Here is a 12,968-nt window from a genome sequence, read left to right as displayed (position 1 = left end):
GTAAGTTTGTTAACTTAATTTAGTGTATACAATAATCGGCACATACATAGTCTCAACTACTATCCTAAAAGTTAATTCTAAACATTTCAACCTCATGTACTTAATTGCTCCCACTACCAAATATACAACCCGCAACTAAAATACTAGGCAGGCTGCATATTTGATTGTGGAAGCAAGTCCCTCTGCTTCAACTGCATTTATAAATTTCGATTTTTTACACGATTTGATCACAGCAGCTTTTCTTGTTGTTTTCAAGGAGTTAAATATATATATAACTCCTTGTTGTTTTGCAATGTCAGAAGTTGTTGATATATAATTTGACATTGTTCAATTCGTAAAATCATAAATCTGAAAGCTTTTATTTTTATGGTTGTCCACTTTTTGTTGCGTCCAGTGTGGCAAAACAAAAACAAACAAAAAACGAAACAAAACAAAACAAACACAAAACAAAACGAAACATTCGAACGAACGTTGTATAACGAAGAAAACGAATAAATCGTGTTCTTTGCTTAAGGTATAGTATACAAATTTCATAGCAATCTAATTAAAATCGAATCTTTAATGACAATGGGCACATGTCAGATTGGTTTTATAGTACAACATGAATAGACACTAGTCACGGTTGTACGCATATAAGCAAAAACAAAAAAATAAAAAACAAAACAAAACAAAAAACAAAGAAAACAAAAAAACAAACAAAAAAACAAAAACAAAACAAAACAAAATTGTGCATCTTCTTATATAGTATATTGCATACCTTGATGTAAAATATTTCATGCAGGAAATGTAACAAATAATCGAGATTGCTGCTACCAAATTGCCAAAGTGATAAAAAATATGAAATAGTGTTTATTATAACTATTGCAAAGTAAGGTTTTGGCAACTATATTGTACTGTTGAAAATACGGATATTAAAAAAAAAGAAAAAGAGATTTGCAATTGGAAGGGAGGACATTTTGAATAAATCTACAAGAAATAGGTCTGTTCAATTAACAGGATTTGTCAGATTAGTTTATCAGTTTGGCAGTAGAAATTTATCATGAACAAATGGTTGGCTGTCCATAAAGTGGTAGTATATCCAATGGGTATCCTTTTGGGCGAAATCAAATTGCGCCATAATCAAATTGCACCAGTTCTTTAATTGCGCCACTCTTTCTGAAGTACCCTAGGTAGAAATTGCGCCAATGAAAAGTATAGGTTTTTAAAACTAATTTCAATGTTATTTTGAAGCACTACACTTAACATTCAAGTTTAAAACAATACACATTTATCAACAGATAAAAATCCTCGAAATCTAGATGGATGATTCTGATATTTAGAATCAGATTAAATCTCCTACAGCTTTCGTCAAGCAAGGTAAACATCTTATTGCAGCTTGACTGAAGATTTCTGGCAATACTGATCAATAATGAGTTTACTTATTATAGTGAAATTAAATGTGATTATTTTTCAGTAAAGGTTAATTAAGTGTGATTCTAACATTTGGCGCAGTTTCTACCGCAATGTTAAACTGTGGCGCAATTTCTACCTACCAAAAATCTTAATTGGCGCAAAATATTCTAGCCATCCATTTTCTACTGGTCCATCATCCCTGATCAGCTGATTGCTCCTGGGTGACAGATTGCTTCTGTCATAAGAGTAATCAAGAGAACTAAGGTTATAGCGGTAATAAAAAAATGTAATCCAGGGACAAAGACCAAACATGGAAAACAGACATACACAACAAAGAAACATAAAGTAACTAAAATCATACATACAAAGTTACAAAAGCAAATAAGCAACTCGGACCTATTTGTTAGAGTTCTAGCGCGATACAAAAAGTCTGCGTAGTTTCGGCAAGCTCTGGCATAACGTATGAGTTGTGATGTGGACACTCCATACGAAGGTGCTGAAGGAAGATTCCCTTATCTGTTTAGACAGTAATTATAACCTTTTTATTCAGATTTATGGTTTTTATGTTGAGTTTTAATTATTTCAATTAATTTCCAATTAGAGTCAATCATATGATATAGTTTTAGTAAATGTACAATATATTATATAACTTGTCAAATATAATATATTGTACCTTTACAAAAACTATACGACGCATAGAGGAAGTGTACATTGTATAATAAAAACTCTTGCGGTCATATCAAATATCAATTAAAACAATCAATAAACGAACTGCAGTTTCCCCGTATCTGTGCCTCTCGTCGATACGAAACAGTGGCCAAATCGTAATCAGCTGAGTGCATTGTTTAGAAAAATCAACATGGCCGCTGCAATCTAAATTTTTCTGTCGAAGTTTTACTTTGGCTGTGGACTACACAGCCATCTGTTGACAGTTGGAAGCTGTTACAGAATAAATATGGATGAAAGTCATAAAGAATTATTGAAAATCCATAGAGAAACTTTTACAGCTTCGATTGAAGTAGATAGGTTGTTTCCAGTCCTTGAAAGTGCTTGTGTTTTGGATTCGGATGACATTTCTTTGGTCAAGTCAGCAACAAGTCGGGCTAGTCAGGTTGAAAAACTGTTGAAAATCCTCCCAGAGAAGCCCAGTTATGCATTTCAAAGTTTTTGTCACGCATTAGAGTCTACCTATCCTCATCTCCTGACAGTAATGTTTCTTGGGAGCAATCACACTGTCTCAACTCCAGGTATTGTTTACATTACAGTTATTTGCACATTGGAATATGTTGTAGGACAAGGCTTCTTCTACTTTATGACATAAGAAATACAGCATGCTCTTAATGGTGAAATACATTTTGAACGAACAACTCAGTCCACTGCAATTTCACTGTCACTGTGCCATGCATGTTATCAGATATACCATTGTTTGTTTGCTGTATGAGAATGTCATTTTCATTTTTTTATTAAGCTCATTTTCTACTGTTGATTTACTTAGGCTATGTACATTAATGTATGTAAGTTACACTTCCATTATGATCTTCTCAATTACAATCAAGAAAATGATTCCTCAACTAGCTGAACTTGAAGTCAAAAATGGAGTAATGCAGTGTGGGAAACCAATTTTTCCCAACTTGCCATTCTGGCTGGTGGAATATTGATCTCGCTAACCAAATAGAAATTCAACTAGCCAAATTTTTTTTTTGTATTATCATCTGTTTTCTCCTGGATTTGACTCCCTTCTACCTTTCTTTTTCTTTCTTCAACTGTCTTTTCATTTGTTTTTAAATTTATCAAAAATTTTTCCATTTTTGAATATTCCCTCCCATTGAAGTTTTTTCATGTACTTTACAGTAACAAAATAAGTACACCATTTTTTAACTCGTATTTTAAAAATAAAATTACATTTCAACAGATTCATCATTATGAAACAAGAAAATGTTTATCATTTGCTTCTTTTTCATTTTTATTTTGACAATAAACAACTAATTTGCAAGGTAATATACATGTATCTTAAATTACCAAGATAATTTCGTTTGAATACTAATATGAAATCGGAACCGTTGCATAGGTTTTGGCATTGGTACATCCCGTTTTCTGGGAATTGAAATGGCAGATCGTAAACAATGCTTTACAAGTCAATAAAATTGTACATATTCAAGCTAAACTTCTTATAATGTAGGGAACATATTTTGAATGTACATGTATGATGTTAAGGGATGTTTTACTTCATAATCTGTTGGCTGGTTAACTTTTCTTGGACTTTTCATTCAATCAAATGATGGTTGCCAAATTGACGAGTGTAAGCTAATGAGAACTCGCCAAATTACATGTTTACTCGTATTTGGTGAGCTGGCGTGTGGTGGTTTCCCACACTGGTAATGACAGCTCAAAATCTAGTATTTCAATCTGAAATAATAAAATCTGTGGTATGAAAACGCTGTTAAAATAGAATTGCTGGAACTATAAAGTAGAAAAGGCTAGTCATTACAAACAGGATGTAACAATATATCATTTTTTTTTATACATGTAATTCATTGATATTAATTAGAAATAACACAAATGTGGCCTATCTGTAGACTGTAAAAATGCAAGACAGTTGGATGCTTTGACAGCCAGGAATCCTGATATGTATTGGATAGTGATTGAGTGGACTAGATATCCAAGGCCAGTTATAAAACAAAAATGTGTGGTCCTGGTCACCACTTTGAAAAAGTTAGGTTTGATAGGTCAGAAAATATTTTTATTATAAAAAAAAAATTTTAAACAACACACCAGGTCGGGTTGAAATGTCACTAAATCCTGCAGGGTGAAAGCCTAAGTGTTCAATGTAAACATTTATCACAGTCTTTGCTGTCTTAATTTCAGACAACAAGCCCGACCCTTAATCTGAAAAGAATTTTATACAGGATACACTGGCTTGGAGGCAATATTTATGCAACCCCGCCGCTGCTTTTACAAGCATTGGATGGTCCCAATATTGAAGACTGTTAACCACAACAACTTACCACCTAGACAGTCATCACAAATCTAATTAAAATTAGACCTTGTGGGAATGAAACATCTGCAGTCTGTAAATTTAAAGCTTTCAGCTGCAGCTGCAAGGAAGTGCACAGCTATTGATGTTTACTATTGTAAATATTGAGTCTGGTCTGGAGAAGTTACAAAAAAATACAGATTACTTAAAGTGGGTAGGGTCAGTTTTTTTATTTTTATTTTTTTTTCATTTTGGCAAAAAAAAAAACAGTCTAGGGTTGGCGGTAAAAAAATAGGGAGGCAACTGGAACCATACAAATGTTTTCATTTGGCCTACATGTTAATGTATTACTTGACATAAGAATGTAAGAAGTAACAACATGCTCTTTTGGGTAAAATATATCTTCTTGATGTTTTAACAATCAACAGTCACTCAGTCCACTGCATGCATTTTGTCAGATGTCCATGACACTTTGTTTCAAATTTTAGGTTGTCTGTGTTCATGCAATCCTCGTTCATTATTCTGAAGTTTACATGTACATGTAGTACATGTACAACTTGTTAGAATGTGCCTTTTGAAATACAGGAACTTTTAGCATCATGACATATAAAAATGTTGTTCTATCTATTCATGCAGTTTTTATACTCCACCACATAAATTGGCAAGGTACATGGTATTATGTTGATAACCACCAAAAAGTTACGTGTCAGTCCATCGGACCCCTGACAGTTTCCAGATGATAACTTAAAAAGATATTGAAGGATTTTTAAAAAAAATATATATTGTTATTGAGTCCTTAATCTTTTTTTCTGCATGCAAATTGTTCAATTTATGAATAAGACAAATAATTTTTTAGCAACTCCAATTTGTTTATTTTTCCAAGCACTGTGTATTGATTGTAGTCAGAGTGAGCGTAGCTTTCTCTGTGTTTACAAAAAAATGGACTATGAACGACAGAATTACTGTTATTTCTCTCAGGAACCTGGTTTTAAATGAATTTCTTTGAGTCTGCTCATATGCTTTGTACATGTACAAATTTTATTTTAATGATGACCCATTAGCAAAGTGTCACTAAAGATTATTTTAGATCTTGCAGAACTTTCAAGTCTGTGAGTCTTTATAACTGACAACTCTTCAGTCAGTTTGACTGGTAATAATGTCTGTGGTGCTTGTTTTACCCTGACTTAAAGAAATGTACCTATAATGATTCCAGGAATTAGCACAGGCATTCAACAGCCCATGATCTGTAAACTTCTGTGAAGTCTAAGATTTTGCTCAATTTCGTATTCAAAATGTCTAGCAGAATGTTCAGATCTAGTTTTGCCGTCTCATGTTTGTTAACTTGGTTTGAAAGTTCTCCTGTCATAAAAAGAACTGAAAATCCATCTGTACATGGAAGTTATATTATTTTTCCATGATCTGTATGACTATATTTTGTAATATATTGAGAATATTACATGTATACATACATACATACATACATACATACATACATACATAGTATGTACAAATGTACACGGTAGTATATATTTTGAATTTAGTAAAGCTCTTACATGTATTTTCATGAATTCCAAACCCTGAATTTATACAGAGAACACTTGTAAGGTTTGACAGACAGAATCTGGAAAGTCACAATTGTCTTATTTTCTCATGACTGCCTATTTTAATGCCACAAATGTACTTGTAATTATTTCTCTTGTGTAACCTACATGTACATGACTTCATGATCAAAAAGCAATTACCAATTTATTAGCAGTTAGATATTGATTGTGTTTTGTGTTAATGCTTTATTTATGAGTAATACACAGATGTTGTCAGGAAAATGCCTTTTATGTTTACCTGTTTAATGTACTACATTTTTACTTATTATGGTGTTTCCCCTTATCTTTTAATGACAGATAATTCTAAAATTGATTAGTCATTCTTATGTACTTGTATGTAAACATGTACAATGTACAGTTCAAATGCACTTCTAATTTAATAGCTCTGTACAGTGTAACAGTGTCCAGTGTAAGCAATGTTCTCAAGAATTTGAAATAGCATAGTGCTTGCTGGCATAGCACAGGTCTTTTCGCTGTTAAAAAAATGTATAGCACAAAGCCCTAAGTACATTTTTAACAGTGAACATTTTGAAGTAGGCACCTTGTTTTTTAGGACTTTTTTGGCATAGATTTTGTGAGATTGTTGAGATAAATGTTGCAAGTGGATAAATTAAAATGCTTTTCTATTATTCTATTAATCCAAAAAAACATTAGTGTGTCTTCCAATGAGATTTATTGGGAGTTTCATTGAATTATCTGCTCATGTACTTAAGACAAACCCAAAATACCAGTTCTTCTAGTCCCAGGCAAAAGGACAAATCTTTAATACACTGGATGTACAAATGTAGTACAGTTGTACACGTATTGTGTCAATGCATTTGGTACATTTGTTGCTTTTGGATCATGAGGCCACCTTTCTCACCCAGTAATGCATGAAATACTTGTACCTGTACCTGCCATATGAGATACATGTACATGTAGCACTACAATCAATTAACATACATGTATCCATAGGCAGACCCTAGTGGGGTCACAGGGGTCTTCCCTCTCTTATGAACTTGAAAATTTGTGAAAATAATGTGTGTTTGTATTTTTGCGTGCTTCAAATACTTAAATATATATTTTTTGTGACTCCCCTCACTTTAATAGGGGATTCTCTGGATCTGTCATGGATATTGAAGGAATTACCTATGTATTTTATTCTTTAATTATGATTGTCCCACATATTTAGCAAGGTACATGTAAATGAAAATGTGCCTTTTGAAAAATTCTTTGTGTGGCACATTTACATGTATTAGCACCCTATAGTAATCACTCTCAGTCTGCAATAAACCATGTACATGCTGTATCTTTGTTGCCTTTTGGTGTATGCTTTTGATATTTAGTGTATGGGTAGGTCAGCTCAAGACGATGCGTCACATACCATGGTTGGTGACTTTTGACCTTGAACTTGACCTCGAGGTCGTATAAATGATTTTGGCAAAGCTGTTTGGTGTCTTGGTTGTGTTGAGTTTTACATAATGAATTAATGTGCTACACATGGCTGATATACAGGATTGTAACCACAGTGGTACCCACAGAGATGGAATCTCAATGATATCTAGTTGTAATATCATATGATTGTGATTATCATACCTTAAGAAATTCTGTAACTTGGCGTGCACAATTTTTTTATATTACAACACACGTTATTGATGGTTTAGTAACATGCTTTTATTCATTAGCTTTATGTTTATCACTTTTGAGTCATAATAAGGACATGTACTTTAGGGACATATATTTTTTGTATATCATGTATTTTTTCGAACAGGGTTCCATGCAGTAAATTCATAAAAACTGGTGTTTCAAAACCAGAATTTTATGAATGGGGGAATTCGAAGGATCCAGGCAATGATTTGCTCGATTTTTTCTAAATTTGGCACAAAATTTCCTTTTAAGGGGGGGGAGGGTCTTTCCAACATCCTGGAACCCTCTCCTGGCTCTCCTTCTGTCCCTTGAAGAAAAAGAAAGGTACATTTTATTTACACTAAGTATACTGTGAAAGTACTTTAATTCGTGGATACCAATTTTCTTGGATCAGGGAGAAGACCCAAATTCATGGAATTTGTATATTTGATTGTGGTATACACATCCATGGGAATCTACCGTTTATTGGGAATCAAGTTTCGTGGTTTGACCTACCCACAAAACCACGAAAATTGGTACTCCACGAGCAATAGTACTTTCACAGTATACATTGCAAGTGTAAACATAATGTGCATTGCACTGTAAGAGTCACTTTAGAAAAGATCCACAGTGTAAATACTAGGTGATACTGGTTTAAGTATAAAATTAGATTATATCTCTTAGAATTTTATATCAGAAGATACATGTAGTCAATTTGTATTGACAGAATGTGAAAGCTCTTCTCAGTTCTTTTTTTTGGTTTTACAGAGTGTTTATTTGCTTTTTTCATGAATCTTAGAGGTTTATGGCAAATATTATAATGTCAGAATATGCTTTTTTTTTGTATATTTGTCAACAGTCACAATCAAAATAACCTTGTACAATTAATCATTTTTCTTGGCTGTATTTTTATCTTCAGGTAAATAGAGTTGCCTCCCTTCCTTAGCACAATCACCTGGTTTGTTTAATGAGATTAAAGATCTCCCATTCTATAAATAGTCTGGTTTTTAATGAACCAGAAAGAAGGTGTGTGCTGGGAAAAGATTAAATTTCTATAATAAAATACAATTTCAAATGTACTTAAATGTAAGTGTGATTTTCCAGAATACATTTGCATGGTGCTCTCATTAAATGTTTTATCTGTAGACTAAAATAGCATACCTGGTGCATAAAAAAAATCACAGTTTGGGCTAACAGTGTTGGGGTGGGTATGTATATAGGAGTCTTGTTTATGTTTATGTGTAAGCTTTAGCTTCTCATAAATTGATATGTAGACTGTCATACTTTTCATTTTAAGTTTGGTATCATACAAGTATCTGAAAATGTACATGTGTATACATGTAAATGTAAATTTTTAGGAAGGAAAAAAAAATGTTATTGTAAGATGCTTGCCTTTAGGGAGCTATATCCAACTTATGGTTTATGTGTCAAAATGGAAGTAGAAGATACCCATTTATGTGAACTTGTTTACATTATTTCTGGTTTGTACTGGGCTTTAAATGCATTGCATCACTATTTTAGTAGTTATTCATTCTTTCCTTCTTTTGGAGATATACATGTATTAAGATTTTAGCTTTACTGGATATATGTAAGGTACATTATTCTGCATGTGATTACTGCTGAAGGTATTGATCACTTGTACACTTGACTTTCGATGTACATCTACATGGAAGTATTATGATAAAATTTACTTTAAAATGTAGAAATAAAGCTGTCATTGTTACCCTCTCCAATTACAATTTAATTATACATATTGATACTTGGTTAGTAATCCCTAAAGCAAGTCCCAGACTTGGATAGCCAAATAGTAAATTAATTCATGTGGGAAAACTTTAAAGCTTGCCTTCTCAGCCCTCTAATACTGATCTTGGTTACACCTTGAGAGATTAAAGGATGCCTTTAAATAAATACAGGCTTTACCTATTATAAGATAAAAATTCAACGAATTTACTTTTTTACCACTGTCCTTCTCATGTATATATTTTGTATACCAGGTGATTTAGTCATGAAAAACATCACCTGAAGGCGAATTTGTCAAGAGATGAAACATTCCTGTTCATTGGACCGTGACTGCCATTTTATCCCCAGCCTTGTCTAATGTTGACAAAATATATGACTGGATGTATATTTCTCATGATTTGGTATTTTGTGCATTGGGAATTATTCTGACCCTTGTATAACTCTAAGGTAGGCTGGTTTTTGATTTATAAAGATTTTTGCTTTTCATTATAATATGTATAAAAAGGATTTATACATGACAGGTGTTGACATTGTTTGATGGTTCATTTAACAGAATATACTTCTGCCATTTCTTAGAAGATTGACTGATTTTTACCTCCTCAAAATTTGAGCCAATTTCTGCTTTGAATTTTATTATTATGTACGATGTAACATAAAGTGTTTCAGGCTTCTGAACAAGGCCCTCAGAATTCTTTTTTGACATATAAGCTACAAAATGTAGCTGGTCCTAGACCTTTTCCCCTTACCTTGACATATTAAATAGGACTTACACTTTCATTTTTCTTAAGAGGGCCTCTGAGGACCTTTGATTTGAAATTTGAGAAAGTCCTGGACCTGGTTTCCTAAAAAGTTCTCAGATTGAGATTTTCCTCAAATCCATGAGTTTCCTCAATTCAAGTGATCTGATTGGTTGAAATTTGAGTTGAGAAATGATTTGAGATTTTTTATGATACCGGCCCCTAGACCTAGCTATCACACTTAATGACAGCTAATTTGAACCCCTGAATATAGTATGAAACTGAAAGGTAGACACAGAAAATAAGTAAAGTTGTTCTTCCATTGCATCATCTTTGTGTTTGAAAGGCTGGATTCAAGAAGGTTTAATTAATCTTTCTGAAATAAAAATGGGCACAATATTGTAATACAGTAAAGTCTTTCTAAAATAAAAAAAACCTGTTAAAACAAGACATTAAAAAAGTCCTTTTATCACAGTTAAAATGCAATTTGAACTTAGGTAAACTGATAATGATTAAACTGTGGAATTTTTTGGCTTCTTTCTCATATTTTCAATAAAAAAAAACAATGTGTATTGAAGATCCGAAACATTTGCAGAGTGAAACCTGTCTATACTGAACTTCATTTGGACTTTAAAAAAATGTTGGGTTTAGGAGGTAGACCTAGGGTAAGGGACACAACTCTTACAAATCATTGGAATGTTTGTATTGAGCATTTTACATCAATCTTGTGTAAGCATCAAAGTAATTTGGACTGGTTTCATTCTGTTTCAAATGAAATTTTGGTAGGTTTTGGTGAAATTGTATATGATACAAGTATATCACTGATTTCAAGAGTTATGTCCCTTACCCTATGTCTACCTCCTTAAGGTAGGTGTTCAGTTAAGACAGGATCAAAACTTAGTGAATTGAGATGAAGGGGCTTCAGAAGATGTCTGGTATATACAGGTTACCAGTTTATTCAGGGTTTGCTTTGCACATATTACAAGTTTATCCAGGGTTTGGTTTATACATGTTACCAGTTTATCCAGGGTTGTGGTTTATACAGGTTACCAGTTTATCCAGGGTTTGCTTTACGCATGTTACCAGTTTATCCAGGGTTTGGTTTATACATGTTACCAGTTTATCCAGGGTTGTGGTTTATACATGTTACCAGTTTATCCAGGGTTTGGTTTATACATATTACCAGTTTATCCAGAATTGTGGTTTATACATGTTACCAGTTTATCCAGGGTTTGCTTTACACATGTTACCAGTTTATCCAGGGTTTGGTTTATACATGTTACCAGTTTATCCAGAGTTTGGTTTATACATGTTACCAGTTTATCCAGGGTTGTCATTTATACAGGTTACCAGTTTATCCAGGGTTTGGTTTAGAATTATTTCACTGTAGGATATAGATATCATATTTCTTCAGTGCATTGTTAAGTTTGAAATGTGATTCTCTTGACACTTTTATGGCTTTGATTTTATGAAAGTAATCAAATTATGAACATTGTATATCCAGCTGTATGATGTATACTGAATAACAACTGACTGGATTTTCTTTGTGAACATATATGTATAAATTGTACAATACGATGTATGAATATACTGTACTTTGTTACAATATAAATCTAAAAGTGTGTCCTACACTGCTTTGTAGATATCTGATTGTTTTGGAGATTGATGATTTTTAAGTTCTAGTTGACCCAGCCCTAGCTCTCTAAATTCATGTATATTGTACATGTAAAGTCTTCTCTTGATGTTAAAGTCTTGAAAATGGTTGACTCTTTGTCTACCTAGTTTTAACATATAATTTGGTTTTCACTGCCCATACATGTGTACATGTACATCATTGTAAGTCAATAAAAAAATAAAAAATAGAAAATCACAAACTTCAAGAATACTGGTGGTACATGTTATTATGGTTCATGAAAACCATGAAAATTGGTACCCCACAAACAATAGTAATTTCACAGTATTACATACATGTGAATGTGTTTGCAATATCATATGGTTTTCAGATACAGTAATTCTAAAGCTTAAAACAAGTAAAGTCTATTGTAACAAAAACTGTGTTTCAAATATGTTTCCAGTATAATGCAGTATTGTATTTATAAGCATTTCTTTATCATTTATACTTCAAGTACAGTTATACCAAATTTAAAATAATGGTAGATTTCTCCCCAAAAGTTTGAAATTATACAATGTGGCACAGCATCACTGTGACAGTGATCTGATCACAATTCAAAATTGTCCCAAAATTTTATGCAATGAGCTCATACTCCATAATGCATTCCTAATTTCCAACTAAAAATTAGTTAACAGTTAAAGAACTTCAACCTTGCAAAATACATTACAATGGCTCATTGCCCTGTGTATTGGGAGAACTCAGGGATGTCAATACCAGTTTGGTTAGTATTCAGGTGATTATTTTAAGGGCTCATTTTTACCTCTATGCAGTTTGCATATCATTAAATTTTTGGCAGACGATGATAGTGTTTCATGGTTTCCTAACCTAGACTTTGTCCTGTCACTCACGATTTCACAGTCACTGGTTCAAATTATACTGTTGACAGACTGCATTGTGTTCAATTTTCATGGGCCACTTCACGATTTCCACCTATGTCAGTTGTGATCATATGCATTAACTTGGCCATGACTTACTTTCTTGTGTAATTTTTCATTATTTTTTACTCCAAGTGTAGAATTTTTGTGGTTTTAGAAAGTTATGAGACTCAGCCCATAGAAAAACAAACAGATACTATCTCTGTGTACGGTCAGTTTACTTCAACTAATTGGATTTCGGTATTGTCATTCATGAAAGATCGGAGCCAACTCGTTGATATAAGAAACTTTGGGATTTAAATTTTCTTAACATTAATTTTCTGATATGTAAATTGTCTATTTAAGTATATGTAAGTTTTTCATCTGTTTCAT

At 32.8% G+C, this 12,968-nt stretch overlaps 1 protein-coding gene across 3 annotated transcripts in view; it reads left to right on the top strand.

Annotated features, from left to right (window-relative positions):
* Window positions 1-2,229: 2,229 nt before the first annotated feature.
* The window catches only part of LOC148620415 (disks large homolog 5-like), a 62,248-nt gene continuing 51,509 nt past the window's right edge, over window positions 2,230-12,968 (top strand). Inside the window, exon 1 of one of the 3 annotated variants that reach the window (XM_088581275.1) lies at window positions 2,230-2,639. In XM_088581275.1, coding sequence (XP_088437401.1) covers window positions 2,348-2,639 — 292 coding nt within the window. In that variant the 5' untranslated portion in view covers window positions 2,230-2,347. Of the gene's footprint in view, window positions 2,640-4,429; window positions 4,524-9,579; window positions 9,760-12,968 lie in introns of those variants that run through there. The other 2 variants (XM_088581276.1, XM_088581281.1) reach the window with 2 other exon arrangements.

The sequence above is a fragment of the Perna viridis genome, chromosome 4 (assembly GCF_037379345.1).
Source record: "Perna viridis isolate PV_CMFRI_1.1 ecotype Kerala chromosome 4, ASM3737934v1, whole genome shotgun sequence".
In the NCBI taxonomy this organism is placed as follows: Eukaryota; Metazoa; Mollusca; class Bivalvia; order Mytilida; family Mytilidae; genus Perna; species Perna viridis.
The sequence above is the reverse complement of the archived record's forward strand: the minus strand, read 5'-3'. Positions and strand labels throughout refer to the sequence as shown.